We start from the raw sequence: 21,772 nt of genomic DNA, 5'->3' as shown, positions 1-21,772 counted from the left end.
TATGTGCTGCCTGAAAGAAGCAGAGTTAATAGCAATGACCTTGGTAGTGATGGCTATAAAGTTTTCAAGTATTCAGAAAGAGCCCTGGGTGACCAGCCCAGCTGGAATAAAAGTTGTCCTCACAGGGCAAGTGGTTACACAGGGGTGGTCTCGTGGCAGCACGAGGGGAACCTCTGCATTGAGATGGGGCCATTAGACATTAATTACCTAATAATGAATATAAAGCTGCTTTAATACAACCAAGTGGATGCTTTAATTCGTCACCTCATCCACAAGAAAAATGCATCTGGGCTTGGGTCTAATTTGGTTATTGAAGGGTTGTGTGACCCCACCTGCCCTTGCCCTGAGGGCAGCACTGGCTCCTGCCCTCTTTGTCCCCAGCTCTGTCCCCGGCAGCCACCTCCTCTGCCTCTCCCCCAGCACCATGTCCCCCTATGGGCTCAGTTGGAGTTAAGTCCTTGATGATCAAATCATAAAAATATTAGTCCCCAGTGCTTACAGGGAGGACTAACAAGTCTATTAGCATCACCGGATTCCTTTCTGAATACATTTGCATACATTTCCTCTCTGCCCATTAGGCTGGCTGCTGTGTTTTCCCTCTCTGCCATTCCAGCACCTGCTGCACTGGGCTTTTCCATCTGTCTTCCCAGGCCAGGCTGGAAAACACCTGCCTTAGGCCTGCAAAGTTGAGGAGGGTCCTGCCTGCCCCTGCCAGGACATCAAGACAGGGGTCAGTATGGTGGGAGAAGAGGAGGTTAGGCCAAAGGAGTGCCTTAGGGAAGGAGCAGCAGGGAAGGGACAGGCTGAATTTTGTTCTCCAGCCATTGGAGTGGAGCTGCCTGGGGTTTCAGCAGTGTTCTGTGAGGCCATGCAGGTGGTGGTGAAAGCCCCAGCCCCAGCCCCAGCCCTGGGTGGCCCAGCAGGATCCTGGCTTCCCAGGTCCTTCCTCAGGTGGGCAGAGAGAGGTTTGAGCTGTGGAGCAGTGATAGGAGATTTAAGTGGAAAAGATTTAGGGTACCCTATCTATCTATGTAGATAGATCCCCTTCCAAGCCCACAGGGCTCCATGTCTTAGAATCTTTGTCATTCTCTGGTCCCTCTGCTCCTCTTCACTTCTTCTTGTTCTACCCAGGGGATGAAGCCTGCTGCAGAAGGGTGAGACTGCTGTGGGTGGAAAAGGCACATTCTCTTAATCTTGCACCTTTCTTTAGATTAGATATTAGGAACAACTACTTTACTGAAAGGGTTGTCAGGCACTGCAATGAGTTGCCCAGGGAGGTGGTGGAGCCACCATCCCTGGAGGTATTTAAAAGTTGTGTAGATGTGGTGCTTAGGGACATGGTTTAGTGGTAGACTTGGCAGTGCTGGGTTAACAGTTGGACTTGATCTTAAAGGCCTTTTCCAACCAACAAAATTCGATGATTCCCAAGAAGCGCTGATCACCACCAGGCCACAGCATTATCTCCAGCTGTGGCACCAGAAAGCACACTGTGAAGTGACCATCAGAAGGTCTTCACAGGAGCCACCTGGCTGAGCTCACCCAGCTGGAACACAGTGGTGGGACTGGTGTGTCCTATGGGACATCCCTGTGAGGCATGTGATAGGGCCTTGGGAAAACTGCTGGGAGGGAGAGAGGCACCCGGATGCTTAGAGAAGGCAAAACTGGGACATCAACAGGGAACAAGTAAAAATTCACTTTTCCTCCATCCCTCAACATGAAGTGCCTTGTACTGGGTGTCTCCCCACTTCCCTAAATAATGCCGGGCACTGCCACCACCCTGCATGGTGATGCTCTCTCCATGCCTCTTGTCTCCATGGTGACAGCAAGGAATGTCGCCAGGGTGACAGGGACGAGAGTGAGCTGGGATTTGGCATTAAAAACAAGAATTTGGAGTTGTTTGGTTTCTTTTTCTTTCTTTTCTTTTTTTTTTTTTTTCCCCTTAAGTTCTATTTTTGGGTTTCCTTCTCTGACACTGCTGGTGTGAGAGGCTCCTTCTCCTGCAGAGTCCCTGAGCCAAGTGGCTGCAGCTCCACTGAGGGCCCATCTCCACCTCTGCCTGTCCTGTGAGGCAATGGATATGGCATGAGAAGACGGGAGAAGGGAATTTCCTTCTCACTAAAGCATCAGTTACCTGCCACCAAAAAGCTTCTGTTCTTTTGCCCCTGGAGGTTCTTGCCTGAAAGTTTGTCCCCATTTCTGCTGCAGGTTGTGGCTCAGGCCACATCCAGACCCCCAGGAGGGCAGACCAGGCCCACAGAGGGAAGTAATTTGGCTTTCCTGGAGGGACTGGGAAACATGGTGGAGTTGAGTATCATGGGTCACCTCCATCTCTCACCACCTCTGCCCTTGTGACCAGGATGGTTCAGCTGGGGCAGTGCTGGAGCACTGGGGACAGAGATGGGATGGTCAGAGGTTGGCAAAGGGAGCCTAGGAGGTCCCAAGGAGTCCAAATCTGCATTGTTTGGTTTAAACACCAAAATTCAGGCCTTCCCAGAGCAGATGGGACTCGAGGGCTTGTGCTGGCTTAGCTGGTGTTGCAGGGAAGTGGGACTACCATATGTGCCCAAGCAGGGGCTGCTGGCATGGGGCTTGTCTTCATCCCAAGGGGTCAGGCAGTGCTTGCTCATCTTCCCAGGAGTTCCTGCGTCTTCATCCATCCATCCATCCATCCATGCACCCTTTTACCCCTCTACCCATCCCTCCAACCATTCCTCCATCCATCCTTCCACCTGTTTTTCCCTCCTTTCCTCCATCCCTCCATCCATAGCCCCACCCTCCCATCCCTCCATCCCTCTGCCTTCCCCCAACCCCACAGCAGCATTGGGAAAGGTTGGCGGAGTGGGGCTATTTTTGGGAGCGTCTCCCTGGCAACGGCTGCCACCACCGTCTGTGGTGGCTTTTCCATAGGTGCTAAAATATTCCACACTTCTTATTAAAGACAGTGCTGGTGGAGACGGGCGGGGGTGGCGAGTGTGAGCCACCCCGCTGCTGGGGCCAGAGGGTTTGGGGTGGCCGGGGCACGGCACCCCAAGGGCACAAGGACAGTGAGGGGATGGTGACATCCTCAAAGCAACATCCCCATGTCCCTTCCAAAGGCTCTTGGCCTGCCTCCTTCTTGGCCATGCCAGTGAGCTGTGCCATGCACAAGGTGCAGTTATTCATCTTCTTGCTGACCAGTCAGAGGGAAATGTGGTGAGGTCTTGAGGGGAGCTGGCAGGGAGGAGAAAAGGCAGAGAGGATGAAACCCAACCTGAAGCCAAGGAGAGTGCACAGGTGCCTGGTGGCTTCATCCTTCTGAGGAAGGAGCAAGATGTCTCAGAGGTGTCTTCATCTCATCAGTGCACAGAGAGAAAGGCCTTTTGTGGTGCCAGAGGACCACAACACATTCCAGCAGGGCACCCATACAGATCCCATCTTGGGATCAGTAAGCTCTTGGAATGTGGGCCCTAGGGATGGGTCTTTTAGGAAAGCAAATTCCCCCTGAACCTGAATAGGTCCATGTAAAGACAGCTGCAGAGGGGATGGAGGGAGCAAGCTGACCCTGCTCCATCTGAGCACCTTGATTCCCCAGGCTCCCTGGGTTGAGTGTTGGGGAGCAGCCATGGATGAGCTGGGGGGAGCTGGCTGGGGCAAGAGGCTGTTGTGCTCTCTGTCTGTGGCTGCCCATCTACACCCCTGGGGAGCTGCTAAAAATGCTCTCTGCTCACCCCAGGGTGCCTGTGCTGGGTGAGACCAGGCCATGCTCACTGCAGCCATACTTGCTGGGGATGGAGGGGATTGTGAGTCCAGCAGTGTAGTGTGAGAGGGCACATCCATGTTCCAGAGGATCTTGGGGTGATTTGGGAAGGGAGGGTCACAATTGCTGCAGGATTGGGACCCAGAGGGCACTAAGAAGGTGGGGGTTGATGGCTTTTTCCTTTCCCGAAGAGGCCTTAATGTTGGAGATGACAGATAAGAGACCGAGATGGAACCATGCCCCGAGCCCCCTCCTGTACTGGTGCAGGGCTGCCCTAGGGAGCCTCTTCCATCAACTGCTGCCTGGGGACTCACAGGGCTCTCTTCATCCCTCAACATCTGTCCTGCAAAGAAGGGGGGGTTTCACTGCCACAGGGTCCCCCAGCCCCCCACTTTGCCTCTTCAAGAAGTGACCTCTTCAAAGCCCCTGAGATGCTGCTGACCATAGCGACCGAGGGGAGGTTTCAGGGTCATGTTTCCCATTGGGGCAGCTGTGCATCATCCTGGAACCCCAAGGGCTGGTCCCTCCTTGCTTCTGCTCCCAGCAATGTGTGGCCTTGCAGCACTGTGGGGTCAGGAGGCCAGGTTGTGGGTCTGGGGAAGTGATGCCCTGGGTAGCAAACGTTCTGCATGAGCCAAGAGAGCCCGGTCCTTCCTCAGGACGAGATGTCAGTTCAGCAGCCTAAATCCAGGTGGGGAAAAAAGCTTGACAATGAATATTTCAGCCCATTGAGCCAGCCCAGCGGGAGGATCTTCCTCCCCCGGAGGGCATCCGATGGCTCTGCTGTCCCCGCTGTCGATGGTTTCGCTCTCGTCTCCCCCGTGTCAGCTCCGCAGCGGTGCCTCCGCGGCTCTGAGCTCACAAGCGAGGATGGGCTAAAGTAGCAGAAAGCTGTTGGATCCTACCACGGAGTTACTGACTTCTCAGCTACAGACTGCATAGCAATCAGCGAGGGGGAGAGGCAGCCAGGGAAAGGGAGCGGAGCGCAAAGAGAGGAAGAGTGTGGAAAGGAGAGGGGGGATCCGGAGACCGGAGCTAAAAGAGCAGAGGAGGGGCACAGGTGAATAACGCCAGGGAAGGAGGGAGTCAGCGAAGAGGGAGAGACCTGAACCCGTCGCCGAGCCGTGAAGGCACATCAGCACTCCGTGGGATGGATGCTCCCGGGAGCGAAAAATGCTGAGAAGAGGCAGGAGGAGGGCATCGGCGTGGGCAGGGCAGAGTTAGGAGAGGAGCAGGTCACGGCAGAGAAGTAGCTTCTTGAAGGAGGGGGGGGGGGAAAAAACCACTCCAAGCCAGAGTCGAGCAAGGGCTGCAGAGAGACTTCTCTGATTCCTCCCGTCCAGCGGAGATGTTTCACGGTGAGATGGAAAAACCGGCCCCTTTCCCCTTCCCCTGATGTTGGCTCGGCTCGGCTGGAGCAGGAGGCAGCCCTCGGCAGGACCCGGGTAAGAGGCGGTGCTGGGGTGCGCTGCTCCCCTCACTGACACGGGACCGGGAAGGGTTTGCTTTGTTTCGTTTTGGGTTTGGTTTTTTTTGTTGGTTTGGTTTGGTTTGGTTTTGTCTGTTTGTTGGTTTTGGGGGGTTTGGTTTTTTTAAAATCTGTTTGGGTTTTTTGTTTTTTGTTTTTTTTTTTAATTCTTAGGAAAATAATGAATTGTTTCATCTGCGCTAGCTCTGAGGACCAGCTATAAATATAACTTAGGGAAAGATGCGTGGCTTCATGTGAGCATGCCAGTGAATAATAAAGTTGCCTGTGTGCACGGTGTAGGCACAAGCGGCTACTGGGGCAGCCAGGATGAGGGTCAGGGATAGGTACCTGCCTGAAAATCTCCCCTGTTTCCCTCCCTTCGCTGCCCTGACTTGGGTTCCTTTGCAGGTAATTTCCTAATTTTTTTGGCTCCCCCTCTTTCCCTAGCACATTCTTGTCCACAGCTGTTTCTTGCTCACTGCTCTTTACTCCTGCTCCATCCCAGCTGGTTCCCTAAGGCAGCCTGCAGGAGAATGGAGCTGGAGACACGTTCTCCAAGCACTCGGGTGTGATTGGGGCCAAAGAAGTCTTGCTGTCTCTCTCTCTATCTGTGGAGCTTTCTGGGCTCCAGACCTCTTGCTTTCAAGCTCTTCCAGTCACAGCATAGCTGATCCTGCTGTTAGTGGGCCAACATGTCCCACAGGGTGCAAAGGGTCTTCTGGATACTGAGTTTGAGTCCAAGAGCTGGGGATAAACTCTGCTCTTGCTGTCAGTAGGCAGGGCCAGTGTCCCTGGCAGGGTAGAAGCTGTCAGGCAGGTTTGTATGGCATGGGCAGGTCACCTCTGACATGTCTGGTGCCACCTTCAGCTTCTGATGCCCTCCCTTTTGGGCAAATTGCCTGGAGACAACTAAATCCTTCTTCCAAGAGCCTGGAGTCTCCCATCCCCACCAGCCAGCCTCAGCTCCACCCATAGCAATGGTGGTTCCAAGGTCTCTCCCTTCTCCCTTTCCTCCCTTCTTCAAGAAGGTGTGCTGCCAAGGGCAGACTGTGACAGTGCACATGGAGGACACACGGTGGAAGTGACATGGCCCCAAGACTACACTCAACCCCCAGTACTTATCCCACTCTCCTTCAGGGGAGGAGGGATTCACAGGAGGTGGGAGGTGTGGAGAGGGCTTGGGGTAACCAGGAGACTGGGAGAGGACAGGGAGGGGTGGGTGCACAGGGAGCCCACCGAAGATATGGGGATGTGCCCCCTCTCTTTTCACCCTTGGAAGTGGTGCCCACCAGTGCCTGAGTCACACCAGTACATGGCCACCTCTGCTTATAGACATTGACAGTAATAATAAATACAGGGGGAATCTGTGCCTTAGGAGGGAAATGTGAGCCTGGTGGGGAGAGGGGCATGGTGAGGATGGTCACAGACAGGATGTGCTGGAGAGGGATGATCCATAGGGAAGTGGGTCTTCGTCTCCTCCACCTTCCTCTTACTCCATCTCCCCCCTCTCCTTGGGTGCCAAGACCAAGTGCCATGATGTGCCACACTGTCAGGAAGCTGGCAGCCATGCTTGCCCCTGGCAGCCTTCCTGCATTGTTTGCAAGGAAATCTGGGAAGCGAGGACACAACCAGGGAAGGATGGAGTTAGCCATCAGGATTCTTTGGCCTGTCAGCCACCACCCTGGGAACCTGGGGTGGTATCGCTGTTGGGAGGGTGCCAGAGAGGGGGATAAGGACAAGGTGACCAACACCTGTGCCTGGCACAGGCTGACATCAGGGCAGAGGCAGAGGGGAGCAGTTAATAGCACTCTGCCCTCAGCAAGTTCCCGCTGTCCCCTCTTGTTATGGTGCTGGGTTGGCTTAACCCGACAGCGTGTCCAGGGGGATCAATAGATGGCTGCTCACGTCTTCACGATCGATCCCTTGCTCACGTGTGCAGCTCCCCAGCCTCCCCCTGGCCCTCGTTTTCCTGTGAATGGTGAGGTCTGAGCGAAGCCGTCTGCACTTGCCTTGCAGCGCTGCAAATCCCTGCTGGGCTGAATTCATGTTCCTTGATGGTGCTGCTCCTGTGCACTTTACCAGGGTGGAGGGGCCTCACATGGAGCCCCCAGTGCTGGTTTTCCTGCCCGGATAAGGTGGCTTTTACTCAGGATGGTTGGTCTTGAAGCCCCTTCTTGGGAGATGTGTTGATCCTCTAGCATGGAGGGCTTGGGACTGGCAGGGGCTTCCTTTGAGCTGGTTCTCACCCTCAGCCCCCTCAAGCTTGGTCTCCAGCAGTGAAGGTGATGCTGTGGCCTGGGCAGATGAGGGATGGGACCCAACTGCAGTGTGATCCTATCCTTACTGCCTCAGACACCCGTTCACCCCTATGCTTGGTCCTGTTGGGAACCCAGGGCAGGCAGCTTGTCTGCAGGGGCAGTTTTGGCATCCCAGGAGAAGAGGCCAACTGGGGCTGGCACTGGCCACCCTGGCATGGCAGCACAGCTGCTACTCTCACTGGAGGTGAGGAGGCAGGGGACGGAGGACAAATTACCCTCCAGTCCAGCACTGCCTTGCCCTGCTGGCCAGGGACACCTGTGCCCACTCTGCCCACCCCTGTGACAGCCCCTGCCACCATGGTGGTGGGCCTGCCCCTCACAATCTGCACGGCTCTTTTTATTTCTATGGCAACATTTCTCCTGAAACACTTCAGAGAGAGCCTGGTGGTGCTGTGTGAAAACGAGAGCCTGCGTCCCCCACTCTGTCCCCTGTGAAAGGCTTGGAGATAAGACCCCAACACCTCTCCTGCCTCCTTCCACACCTCCCACCCTCGTTCCCTCCCTGGCGAGTGGTGCCGGCAATGGTGCAATGAGCTGCCGGCCTTGTCCCGTCTGCCTCTCCACTGCCTGTTCTGCCTTCCCCTGCTTTCATCTTTGCTCTCCCCTCTCCTCTCACCCACTCCCTTTCTGTGCCAGGCCACCGCATTTGCTGGCAGCCTGCTTGGGCATCTGTGCAGAGGGGCCAGCTTTAAAAAAAAAAGACTTCTAGAAAGAGGTTGTCAAAAGTGACCCCACTACAGAGGAGGGTAAAGCATCCCTGTAGCCCCATGAGGGCTCTATAGACTGACCCCACCAGTGGCATGGTGAGCCAGGGGGCTGAAGGAGACAGGGGATCCCAGAGCCTGGACAGGCAGGCACCTCATGTCTCTGAAAAGCCCAATGGCATGACAAGGAGGTGGTGCCTGCCATGGGACTAGACCCAGTGGCCCTAGAAGTCCCTGTCCTGTCCCCATCCTTCTCACCACCAAGAAAGATCCTCGTGTCCAGGGAGAGAGGCAGGTGAGCAGGCAGGAGCCAGCAGGAGCAAGCACAGCAGCCTGGAGGAGCAGGAGTATGAGAGCAACCCATAAGGATGGCAGGGGGCTTGGGGTGGCGGAGATCCCAGGTGTAGCAGACTGCAAATGTAGCTGATGTGTCCTGCTTTGCACTGCTCTCTCCTTATGCCCAAGCCCATCTGCACTGACAGCCTCTGCCACATCGGGGGACAGGAAAATAAAGGAGGTGGGGGATGGTTCTCCCTACTGCAGGCATCGATCAGCACTTTACCTTGATGTCTCTCAGATGCATTTGTTAAACCAGACCCCCAAGCAAGCTGCAGCAACACAGGTCAGCAGGCTTGCAGTGAAATAGTTGGTCTCTGCGGGAGTGCGGTTTTGCAGCTTACCTGTGGGGTTCCATCAGCTCTGTTTCTGGTGCCCAGCAGGCATGAGTGAAAAGGGGAGAAGCTGGGACCCCCTCACGAGGCTGGTGTCTCCGCTGGGCTCCTTCTTAGAGCAGTAACAAGGATTTTGGGGTGGGAAATTTTTTATTCCCTGTTACCGATGGCCAGGATGGGAACTCAGCCGTGGTGCAGCAGCGGCTGCAGCCTCTCTCAGTTGGGAGCTTGGCACAGATCGGGCTTTGCCCTGGGTATTGCTCTTCCTTTGCTGCTGTCGCTATTGTTATTATTGTTCATAACCCAATTGCAGGCACCTGCCTTGCTGGGTGCTTTGCAGAGTCACCAGTAGACTGTCCCTGCCCTCCCAGGACCACAACCGCAGTGGCCAGGCAGATGATGTGAGCTGCCTTTCTGCCCCCCCTATTTCTGTGCACTGATAAAAATTCTCATCCTCAACTAACCAAAAGCCATTGGGAGACCCTGTGTGAGCACAGGGTCCCTCCTGGCCAGGCCAGCAGAGTCACAGAAGAGGCTCTGCTGAAAAGATGCTGAGGTGCAGGAACACTGCCAGGGACCACGTTTTTTGCAAGGCTCCTGCAGGGCAGGGTGCTCAGTGAAGGGACCTCCTGGGATGGTGGGTTAGCAGAGATGTCCTTTTCACTGGTGCAGTTGTGCTGGGAAGCTGTGGATGAGGTGACCTAAGTGCACTGCAGCTGCCTGGGACCTGTGGACCTCAGCATCACCAAAACACCTTCGTTTTTTCAGCTCTTGTGGATTCTACACCAACAAAACCATGGTCTAGTCCATGGTTTTGGCAGGATGGCTGCTGGGGCATATGTCAGACCCAACACCTCCTTGGGAGCAGGTAGGACATCACTGCTGCAAAATCCCAGATCCTTTTTGGCCAAGAACGTCACTCAGGGAAGACCAGGGGCCCCTTGAGCATTCAATTTTCCCTGTGATGCAAGCCACAGAGAATAACACACACCCACATCACTCGACAAGAAAAAGCAGGGACTTATACTCAGCAACATCCTCTCCTGCTCAGCTGCTCCCCAACCCCTACTGCTTGTCCCTCCAGCCCTACTTTGGCCAGAGGAGCATGGGGGTGCACTTGTGCCAGTCCTACCAGCCCACTGTAGGGTACCCCCCTCACCACCAGGATCCCGGGCAGCTGATGGCTGCTGCTGCAGCACCATTGCCCATTCCAGAGCAGGAATTGCTGAGGTGGTGTGGGAGCGTGCAGGAGGTGATGCTGTCACCTTTCTGTGCCTCTTCCCGACTTTGTCATCCTGGGGACCTTTGTGAGGATCCCATTTTTATCTGTTTTTTCCCTCTCTCTCTTTCTTTCCTTCTCTCTTCGCTTTCTTCTCTCCCCCTCCCATCAGTATGTGGGCTGATCACTGCTCAAACTTTTAATTCAGATGGTAATTGGAATAATAATACGGGCAGAATCCTTCTGGCTCCGTTGCTGCAGCTGGCTTTGGGGAGCTATGAATAGCTCTGAGTCACACACCGAGATGGTTTAACTTCAAATCATTTTGTTTTGTTTTCGTATTACCCATCCCCAGGCTCCAGAGCTTCACAAGAGGGAGGGGGGGAGGAAAAATCCCCCCTTCTCACTCCACCCCAAAATATAAACCAGGGAGAAGCACATTAAGAAAATCCTCCTTTGGAGAGAGAAACTGGTCAGCAGATCATGCCTTGCAGGGCAGATGGGGACTGTTGGCACTTGCTTGATCTATTTATAATTATTGAACAAAAAGGCAGAAGTGTGTATATAAAAATGGTATAGAGTTGATTACAGCTTCCTCCCCTCACCTTCCATATGTCACTTGCTTTTTTAATATGATAAAACTCTCCTGCACGTTGATTGTGCCTTCGGGTGTCCTGGTACAGCACCTAGCACCCAGCCCTGCTGGCATGGAGGACCAAGAGCTTGGCTACTGTATCTTGAGACAAGGTAGCCCCATGGCACTGAGCTACCCTACGAGTCCTGAATCCAGGGAAGGAGGAATCAGAGAAGAGACGGAATTACAAAGAGGATGGGAAGGACAACCTGAATGATGTGGGTCTGTGAGGTTCTGCAAAAACCAAAGGGTTCCCTTCTCTGCTTTGGGTATTTCCACTCTGACTGTCCAAGAGGTGAGAAGTCATCTACCATGCCTAAGCTGGCAGAATGGGTCTGTGGATGCTGATATCAAAATCATTCGGTGCTATGCAGCCGGTGAGAGGAATAAAGGCACGAAGTGCAGCGCAAGCAGCGGCTGCGGTGTTGACCACAGACAGGAGGGAAGCATTTGCCAGACGACTCCAGATAAAGCAAAGACTAAGAGTGTAAAAATACCTTGGGATTTTTCCATCATCGTCGCTCACAGTGTAGCTCCCAGAGCACCAGATACAGTTGTTATAAAAAGAGAAGTGGGGGAGTGCTTCAGTGTGGACTTTTCTGTTCTGTTTCATGAGACTCTTCCAGTGCAAATTTAAAGGAAGGACTGACAATTTATGATCTGCTCTGGCAGGAGCTGGAGAAAGCCTGGGACTCCTGGGGATGGAGTGATGGAGGCATTGCATCATCACCAAGCACCTTGACATTATCATTAGCCAGCAGATATCCCAGAAAGCGATGGCAGCAGCCTGGCCCCATGTGTATTCTCAGGGTCAGAGCAGCTCTGGGGTTTCAGCATGGGCTGGTGCAATGGCTTGTGCCACTGAAGAGAGGTGACACCTTTGGAGGAGGGGATCCCTGCAGCACTGCAGCAGTGTCCCTGGCATTGACATCACTCCATCTAGGGTGCAGGAGGGGGAAGGTGGTTGTAAAGAGCAGGAGAGAAGTCAGCCCTGGCTTCAGGGCTGGAGATGGATGTTGGCCCTTGGAGACTGACCTGGCTGCCAGCTTCAATGCTTCAAGACATGGGCTGTGATGCCCATGCTCCCTCAGTCTTCCTCAGGTCTCCATGTGGGTGTTCATGTATGATGGGGATAGGAGGGATGGAGAGCCCTGCAGTCCCTCAGCCCTGCAGTCTCCTTCCTGGCATCTCCCATGGTGCCCAAGGTTGCAGCCACTGGTGCGGTTTCATCCCACTCCCCGGGAGTTGCTGCTGGCTCCATACACGTGTGGGTCTGAGCAGGCTCCAAAGCAAGCTCCAAGAAAGTCCCTTGTGCATGCTCTGGGATTCACACCTCTGTCCTCAGCCAGGCTTTCCTGCCCCTGGTCTGTATAATAGGCAGATGCCTGTTAAGGATGGGAATGGCATCTCCTTTTGCTGGATCCAGCTCTGTACCTTCCCCTTTCATCCCATTTGTGTCTCCAGTTTGGAAGGAGCAACAGCCATTTGAACTGAGTTTGCTCACAGTTCAGGCTCCTGGTACACCCCCTGACCTTGCCGAGCTGGTGACACCCATTTTGCAGGTGGGGATGTCAGCAGTGGCCCTGGGCTACCAGCTGCTGAGGATGGAAAGCGGCCACACCACCCCCGGTGTGACATCTCTAGAGGGGGCTTATGCAAACACCAGCCTGATGTGATGGCAGTCCCCAGCCCAAGGCTCCTCAGCTGCCTGCCTGTCCTTCCCCTGGTGGCACCGTGTGCATTGGGGGGGTGTTGGGGTGGAATTGGTAAGTGGGTTTATTTTCGTTCGTCTCCTGGCTCGTGCCACTCTGAGTTTGTGGCGCCGGGTATTACTAATGCATCCCTGAGCCAGCTGGCAGCAGGGAATGAATCAGATCAGCAGCATCTCAGCACGGACCCCTCGGTGGCCAGCTTGGGGCAATGCCTCTGGCCAAAGTGCTGGTGATGTCTCCTGCCTCTGCCCAGGGTGAGCCCACCAACCAAAACACCAGCGGGTTGATCTTGGTGCTGCAGATGTTGCGGTAGCTTGGGGGCAGAATTGTCCCCTCTGCCCCAAGACCAATCAGTCCTTGTCCCTCCTTCACCCTGGAGGTCTCGGGTGGCTTCATGAGCACCCCTCTGCCCACTGGCAGCATTTCCGAGCTGTGGTCAGTTCTGTGGCCTTGAGGACCCAGCTTACCTCCCCACTGCCAAACAAGCACTTTTGCAGTTGATGGGTTCCCCTTCCGTGGGCAGTGAAGTCACACGATGACATCACAGACCCTGTGATTCCTGTTCCCCCATAGCAAAGACACAGAGATGCCTTCTCCTCCTCTCAGCTCCCTCCCTAACCCCTGGTGATCTAAATGGAGGGATTCTGGTGACTACCTTTTCCTCCACAAGTGTCGCTGAGGCTGCCGAAGTTGGCACACTGCTTGTCATTGTCACCTGCTTGTGTGATCTGGGGTCCAGGAGGATAATTTGGATCCTCTTCCTTGCTGCAGCCCCAGGCATCCTGAAAAATGTCCTGGCTGCTTGGCATCTCTGGGACAAAGGAGAAGTTCTGCCCAGAATCTCAAGGCTTGGAAGATGATGATGACGATGATGACAACAATGATGAATTCAGCTGTCCCTGCTACACAGCATGTCCTCTACTCCACTGCAAAAGCTATGACAGCTTTGGTGACAGTCAGGTGGAGGAACTGGCAGAATTCATCCCATTTTCCCTAAATCTCAAGGACATGGTGAAAGACGAAGGAGTGAAAAATAGAACGTATGCCAAGAGATTGGCCAAACATGCACTAGAGCTTGAGAAGGAAGCTCAGGAGTTTCAAGAACCATTTTACAAAGATATGGAAATGCTTCACAGCTTGTCTGAAGATAAAGACCACAGCCAGAACTGTCACCTTCCTGTGCATCAAAGGCTGCATGTTCCCCAAACTCCCAGTATGGCAACATGTTGCTGCTGTGACTCTTTCCAGAGTAATGCAGGCAAGCTCTTGGGGAAGGATGCCTTTACCCCAAAGGCCCATGTCAGTGACCCTTGCCTGGGGTACCCAGCGCAGACCAGGCAAGCAGAGCCTTACATGCTGCAAGAGGAGGCCACTGGGGAGTTCCCATCCCTGCAGCTGACGGATGATGGACTCAGGGAGGAGAACTCCATGCTCTGGAGGATGACCAACAGCTTGAAGAACACCTTGAAGAGGCAGGCGTGCAAGGTGCGCAGGCTGGAGAAGCAGCTGAAGGCCAGCCAGGCCAAAAAGAAGAGGGAAACCCAAGAGCTACAGTCCTTTGTCCAACAGACTGAAAGGAGTCTGCAGCTGATGACCCAGAGGGCTGTGGAGGCAGAAAGCACCGTGGAGGTGCTGAAGCAGAAGGTCTTTACTCTCCAAGGAGAGCTGGAGAGCTACAAGGCGGAGAACAAAAACCTGAGAACAGGCCAAATGACTGACCTGGGAGCAGTGAAGCACAACATAGACTTAGGCTTGCAGAACCTCTACAAGATAATAACAGGTGCCAACTTGTCAGTCAAACAGCTTGCCTCTGGAGTGGAGTCACTGAATTTTGTTGCTGAGGTCCTTAAATCTGCTGGGAAAATTTCTGAAGCGGAGGCAGAAAAAGATCCATGAACTCAATTCTGTGTGGGTCCTACAGACAAGTGTATGGACCAAGACCACGTGTCTCCCATGACAACTTATACTAAAAACCATTTGCTTTCACGTGCTCGAATGTGTGTGTTGAAATTTGTAGCCTTTATTCTTCATGGAAATATTTTTCTTGTAATTAAGTACAGGATGCTGTGATCTAGTGATACAGTTTTAGCTGCTGGTGCTCCATTCTGGCACTGTTGGAGCCAGCAGCAAACATTTCCCAGGCTCTGAGATGCAAGACCAAGCTGTGGTGGCCCCTGAGCAAGAACCTGTGGCACAGCTCCAGCTGAGTTGAGCTTACATGTGAGAGCAGGAGGAAGCATGGCAGCATGGTACTTAGTGCCCATCCCTTCCAGTAGCTGTACCAGCCAGAACTGGAGCTGAGCACAGTATCTGTGGTTCTGGCATTTCATTTGCTTCCTGAGATGGGGAAGGTTAGGAGCAGATATTCAGGTGCTGATGAACATATTTTAAGGGGGCAAAGTTTCCTTAGGTCTTTCTTCCTCTTCTTTTGGAGATGGCCACCACCTGGGCCAGAAATCTGAAGTCTCTAGAAACTGTGCATCTGTTTCTGCATCTGGTGATACTGGTGGTCAGGAACCTTTAGGAAGTTGTGAGGTATCCAGGCATGAGCTATGGTAGTGCTTTTCCTCTGGTACCAGTGTCAGTGCTGGCTAAGGATGCACTTGGCTTATCTGGGTTGGGTAAGGAAGGTGCTGGTTTGGGAAGGTATCCTCCCTCTCCTGGAGCTGGTGTAGAGGAGCATACTTACATTCCCCACCTTTGTCACCTCCTAAAGACCTAAGGGACCCTGCAGTCCAAACTCACCAGGTGATCACTGAAGATACATCTTAGTTTTATTCCAGTGGAATCATCTGTAGATATGAAATGACCTTTCTTCATCACATGGTCATCCCTCAACATTTCTGATTAATTTGGGTTACCTACCCCTGTTTCTGCTGTAGGTTGACTCAGCTGCATTACAAAATTTCTGTATCTGGACAAGCCAACCCTCCTTAAAGACTTGGATGCTGTAAGGTGGTGAGTGGGGTGAGTGCTGGTGAAGTTCAGTGCCAAAGTGCTTTTTCCTGATGGGAAGGTTTTGGCAGATGCTCATTTTTACCTCTTTATTGTGAGCTGTGGGCTATGAAGTTGCTGTTTTTTCCTGGTCCCATAATATCTCTGAACAATCATGTTTATGTTGCCACAGGGCTTAAACTGCTTTAGCAACCTTGGTCTCTGGAGGAGAGACTGCTTGTTTGTCTTCATCCCAGACATGTCAACAGCAGTGTATGCACATCAGAGGTGATGTCTGGAGATCCTTACTGGTTTCTGCTCTATGCTTCTAACTGGGGAAGGCTGGTGGTCACCTTTAGCCCCATTCTGCAACAGTGATGATGAGACAGAGATGGTTCTTACCAGCTTTTCTGTCCTTGACAACATCTCTTGCTGTTTTTTTCTCCTGTCTGTGCATGACCACTTGCAAGCTGCTCTAAACCTTGGATTTGACCAAGAAGTCCTTGGCTGTGTCCTAGATATGGCAACCACTGGTTGCTCATTGGTGAGGCTGGGAGGAAGCAAACCAGCTGGCCATGTCTTGCAGTCCACACTGGCTCCTGTAATCCAAAGGTTACAGTGCAGGATTAAGATGGGTGTGCAAAGCTCTTCCTAATCTGTGAGTCATTATGTCCTCACTGCATTTCACTTCCCAGGAGCTCTGGGGCAGGTGGGATACATCGGCTCTTGAGGCTGTGGTTTCCCTGTTCTTCATCTCAGGGAGGACCAGGTTGGGACATAATATCTTCTGGACATCCTCCCCAGGGCTCTGCTGCTGAGCTGCTCCTTGGATGCTGTACACAGGGCACTTTGCAAGGTCTGTTTGCTCTGACTAGCTTCTCCTTGGCTACCTCTAAGCCCTTCTTTTCTGTCAGCTTTCCTTTTTCATTCTACCCATCACTATTCTTCTCCTCCTTGAAGCTGGGGGGATGTTCTGCACCCCCTGGAATTAAATCCCAGTCTGGGCTGACAGGGATCCCTGAGGGCTGCTGTAGATGTCTGTGCTTTGCTAGTCCTTGTGCGTGAGGTATTTAGCCTGGCTGATCTCTATGTAAGCTATGATATTAATAAAATGGCTCAGAGCAAGGGCCCTGCAAGCTGCTCAGTCTTGGTGCCCTTGATCTGGAGAGCAGCACCCGGCTGGCCCTGCACCTCTCCTGTTTGTAGATGTGTTGGGGCCATGGGCCATGCAACCCCTTCTGCATCTATCAGCTCCTCCCCTGCCCCATGGACACCCCCAGGTCCTTCCCATGAGCAAAAGGCTGGGAGCCCTGCACCTCTTGCTCTGGGACTGGGTCGGGTGCTGTCAGGGGAGGCTCTGACCAGGTTTTGCTTTGTCCTTCTCTGCAAGGCACGTGCCCAGGAGCAATTGCAATGGCAGCAAGGGTCCCAGCTCTCTGGAGGTGAAACCTGGAGGACCTGGTCCTATCTGAGTGCTGCTGCATGAGCTCCCGTGCCCTCCCAGCACCTGCAGCCCCCTGACACCTGATGCTACAACGAGCCATGGGCAGCGTCCGAGTCAACCGGTGAGTAACCACATTCCCAAGGATTGCTGCTGCTCAGGGTGCTCTGGTTCTCCACAACTGGCCCCTCAAGCTCTAAATTCATCCTGCCTCTTGGTGGGCTTGGCAGTGTGCTGTGTTAACAGTTGGACTTGATGATCACATAGGTCTTTTCCACCCAGAACAATTCTATGATGCTACAATATGCTTCTTGAATTTTCTGACAGCCTTTCCTGCTCCAAGTTATAGGTCCTCTCTCCTTCTCCAATCCAAAACATACCACACATAGGGGCAGTGCTCAGAGGAGGAGTGCTACAGAGGAGAAGCAAAATGAGGCATGGTGCTGGATCAGAAATTATGGTTCCAGAAGTGTTGCAGAAGCCTCTTGTCCCCAGGAGTCCCCAGGACTCACAACTCCAGCCACACATACTTCCCTTGCTCCCTCTTATTATGAGAGGAGGATGAAGGTCATGGAGCCCATACTGGAGGGCTCCAGCTAGCATGGTGACACTATGTGGTGTAAGTGGAGCACTACCAGCCCAACAGGCTCTGGAAAGCCAGGGCTCAGTGGTCATGAGGGCACAGTGGCCTTGGTGGATCTGTGCACTCCCTTGAAAATGTGTGGGGAGCTTCTCCCAGGGAAATCTGCCAGCATTTTGGCTCTTGATCTCCAAATTACACCTTTGGCTTTGGATATGGGATGCTGGGAGCCATGCACGTTGCTGTGACAACAGAATTGTCCTGAGCACCAGAAGTGTATAAACATTGTCACTGACACTCCATGAAATCAGTGAGGAGAGAGGAGGGAAAAATAGAAACTCAGGGCCTTATAAATGCGGGGGACAAAATGTGGCCAGCCTGTGGGTTCTTGCTCCCAGGCTTCCTGGCTGCCCCATATCTGCCATCAGGATTTGAAGCCCTGGATCCCTCCTCAACAAAAAGGCTGGAAGGAAGCACAGCACTACAAGATTCTCCTGCTTTGCTGTCCTGTCAGGACTCTGCTAGATGCAGCCTCTTGGCAGCAAGACTCAGCAAACATTGCAGCCAAGCTCCATGGTGCAATAAGCAGAGAAAAGTGCTGTTGCCACAATTGTCACCGTGGTACCATAGCCCCATGAGCCACCCATGCACCTTCAACCCTCGCTGACTCGGTGACTGCTGTTGTTCTTCACATATTTCTGCTGGAAATGATTGCTTCTTCTCTTCCAGGTACAGCATTGTCTCAACTGAAGAGGACGGACACAAGGTCTCCACGCTGGGCAGCATAAATGGGCACAGCCGGAACGGGAAGGGCCATGCCCCTCAGCGGAAGCACCGCAACCGCTTTGTGAAGAAGAACGGTCAATGCAATGTCTACTTTGCCAACCTGAGCAACAAATCTCAGCGTTACATGGCCGACATCTTCACCACTTGTGTGGACACACGCTGGAGGTACATGCTTATGATCTTCTCTGCTGCCTTCCTGGTCTCCTGGCTCTTCTTCGGCTTCCTCTTCTGGTGCATCGCTTTCTTCCATGGCGACCTCAATGCGCCAGCGGTGGGAGGTGGCCCCTCTCTCCTCAAGCCCTGTATCATGCACGTGAACAGCTTCCTAGGGGCCTTCCTCTTCTCAGTGGAGACGCAGACAACCATTGGTTACGGCTTCCGCTGCGTGACTGAGGAGTGCCCGCTGGCTATCATGGCAGTTGTGGTCCAGTCCATTGTGGGCTGTGTTATTGACTCCTTCATGATTGGCACCATCATGGCCAAGATGGCAAGGCCCAAGAAGAGGGCCCAGACCCTCCTCTTCAGTCACCATGCGGTTATCTCTGTTCGAGATGGCAAACTGTGCCTCATGTGGCGAGTAGGCAACCTGAGGAGGAGCCACATTGTGGAGGCCCATGTCCGAGCCCAGCTCATCAAGCCCTACATGACAGAAGAAGGGGAATACCTCCCCCTGGACCAGAGGGACCTCAATGTAGGCTACGATGTGGGCCTTGATCGTATATTTTTGGTTTCACCCATTATTATTGTTCATGAGATTGACGAGGAGAGCCCTCTCTATGGGATTGGCAAGGAGGAGCTGGAGACAGAGAACTTTGAGATTGTTGTTATCCTGGAAGGAATGGTGGAAGCCACAGCCATGACCACACAGGCACGAAGCTCCTACCTTGCGAGCGAAATCCTTTGGGGCCACCGTTTTGAACCAGTTGTGTTTGAGGAGAAGAACCATTACAAAGTGGACTATTCACGCTTTCACAAGACTTACGAGGTAGCTGGCACACCTTGCTGCTCAGCCCGGGAGCTGCAAGAAAGCAAGATGACTATCCTACCTTCTCCCCCACCTCCTAGTGCCTTCTGCTATGAGAATGAGTTGGCCCTTGTCAGTCAAGACGAAGATGAAGATGATGACGAAGTGGGTGTGGTGTTAGGGGGCAGCAGTAAAGAAGAGGGAGGTGTCATCCAGATGATGGATTTTGGAAGCCACCTTGACCTGGAGCGGCTCCAGGCAAGTCTGCCCCTAGATACAATCTCATACCGCAGGGAGTCAGCCATCTAACTCCTCCAGCCTCCCCATTCCACACCCGTTGTGCACAGTCTCCTCCTCCATCCTTCACCCATATGTAGCTGGATAAGCCCCTTGCCCACCAAAAAATGCCTCTTGTGACTGCCTCTCAGCCCCTGAGTACATCAAGGCCTGGAGCTGCTCTGGTATATTCCCTTTCCTATGAAGTCATACTGCCTGGAAGAGGAGTGAGGATATACTGCTCCTCCAGCGTGGGGCAGCTTGTGCTGGGATCCCCTTCCTGCCCAGAGACAGGAAAGCAGCACTCCTGATTTCTCATCTCTGGAGAGGAGTCCGTGCCCTCAACACACACACCGGGTACCACAACGAGTGTTTCTGCTGCTGAGCCAACAGCAGACTTTCTGCTCCCTCTTGATGTGAGGAGGGCCCATGGCTGTCAAGAGTCACGACCACCACTAGGAGAGGAGTGATAACCTAAGCACTGACCAGATGAGGATGGACAGGAGAGTTTAGGACTCCTGGAGGGAGTGGTGAAAGATCCCAAGGAAGGGGTGTACTTGCATGTTTATTACGTGTTGCACATGACTCTTTCTTTGTATATAAAACAGAATGAGAACTGAAATCCATATTCTTCCACTGCACATGCCAAGCTAGGAAACAAGGACGCTTTACGTAGCCTATACTGCTCTCTTGGCTTTTGGCATCTGACACTTCCAGAAGCAGCTCAGCTCCAAGGACGCAGATCAGGTTCTCCCAGTCCTCTTGAAAAACATGTCCTGCTCCTCTGTTGAGATGCCTGACAAGAGGAGGCAGGGCCCTGTGCTTGGACACTCAGACTGCTCCCTGGGGCAGCACGGCTGGGATGACAGAAAAGTGACCTGAGTGGACAGCAGACCCTTGACTTGCTCCTTTCACCTTCTTCATTCTTTTTCCTGCTGCCCTCAGCTGTAAAACTGAATTTGTAACTATTTATTTTTAATAAAGTCTAATATCACAGGGGGAGGTTTAGAAGTGAAGGAGAGACTCCAAGGCTGCTGCCTGGTATAGAGACTGACAAGCTCTGGTGTTTGGTATTTGTGTGGCTGGAAGTCTAGCCATGAAGGCTCCCCTGCTCCGGGTCTCCCTGGTAAAGACCTACAATAAAAGGCTCAGGAATTTTCTCTGGGAGAAGACCACACAAAATGTAGGGAGACAGGAAAATATTTGTATTAAAACTGCCAGTAGGATGGGTCAAACCATCCTACTTATTTTGGAGATAATGAGTTTTGCCCAGGAAAGGGTTATAGATATCTTTGTTGAAGAGACAGAGATGTGCAAGATGTTGCTCTAGATGTAAGGCTCAAAAAAAAGAAAACCCTCAAACCTCTCTTTTTTTTTTTTTTTTTTTTTTTTTTTTTGCTAGAAGCAAGTACGAACTAGAGAAAATAAGGCAGATCATCAACCAGAGCTAACCCTGTAACATCACTTTGCTGTCATTTCCATGTGAAAACCTGGTGAGCCTTTTCCTTCAGGAGCAGTGGAATCAAGCTGTAGATGATATGAGGACAGAAAGGTGGCTCAGGAAGGTGCTCTGGGTACCCAAGAGTTGTGCTGGGGGGGAATGGCTGAAGAAATTATGTCCCACCCAGCCCCTGACCTACAAACCAGAAAAACTGCATCTTGATATCAATTTGGAATTGGTTCAAGAAGTGAGAGGAAGAAGGGAAGAAGCAGAAGGGGAAGGAAGGAAATAGCAGGAGTGTGAGGAAGAAGCAGGCACAGCAGGCAGGCGGAGGAGGAGGGAAGGAAAAAGGAAACAAATTGAGGTAATATGGTTGAGCATTTGAGAAAGAGATGGGGTAGACTGACAAGATGGGTCTAGACCCATGAGTGTCCATTTCTCATCCACAGGTTCTGTGGGGGGACAGCTGCTCTGCATGGGTTTGCTCTGCACCCAAATAGTGATCAGACACCTTTGGCAAGCCTTGCCAAGAAGAGAAGAGAAGCTGGGGAGAGAATGAGAAAAGAGCAGACAGATCAGATGGGTGACAAACAAAGAGCAGAGCATCAGAAAAGGGCAGGGGAAAAGGAAAGGCATCACTCCTGGTGCCTCCCTCTCCTCTCATCAGTCACAGAGAGGGAACAGGACCTCGTGGATCCTGATGCCTCCTGACTGTTCCCTTGATACAGAGCTTCAGTTTACCATGTGGATCCCTACCCTACCTCTCATCCCTACTGGTAAGTCATGAAGCCCCTCTCTCTTTCCTTTTATTTTTTATTTATTTTCCCCAGAGGGAATAAGCAGGGGCTGGTATTGACCTGGCTTTTAATACAGCTTTCAGAGCTGTGT

The 21,772-nt window shown here is 52.7% G+C and overlaps 2 protein-coding genes across 2 annotated transcripts; both read left to right on the top strand.

Annotated features, from left to right (window-relative positions):
• Positions 1 to 13,002: 13,002 nt before the first annotated feature.
• On the top strand, positions 13,003 to 14,448 carry ENTR1 (endosome associated trafficking regulator 1). The gene has a single exon (XM_071730852.1). It carries the CDS (start codon positions 13,252 to 13,254, stop codon positions 14,356 to 14,358), a length of 1,107 nt encoding a protein of 368 aa, XP_071586953.1. The 5' UTR covers positions 13,003 to 13,251; the 3' UTR covers positions 14,359 to 14,448.
• A 2,338-nt stretch (positions 14,449 to 16,786) lies between these two features.
• Positions 16,787 to 20,459, top strand: KCNJ4 (potassium inwardly rectifying channel subfamily J member 4). Its single transcript, XM_071730862.1, has 2 exons — positions 16,787 to 16,961; positions 18,147 to 20,459. Exons 1-2 carry the CDS (start codon positions 16,924 to 16,926, stop codon positions 19,474 to 19,476), a joined length of 1,368 nt encoding a protein of 455 aa, XP_071586963.1. The 5' UTR covers positions 16,787 to 16,923; the 3' UTR covers positions 19,477 to 20,459.
• Positions 20,460 to 21,772: the final 1,313 nt, after the last annotated feature.

This window comes from Heliangelus exortis, chromosome 1 (assembly GCF_036169615.1).
Source record: "Heliangelus exortis chromosome 1, bHelExo1.hap1, whole genome shotgun sequence".
NCBI lineage: Eukaryota > Metazoa > Chordata > Aves > Apodiformes > Trochilidae > Heliangelus > Heliangelus exortis.
This window is presented reverse-complemented; position numbering and strand designations above follow the sequence as displayed.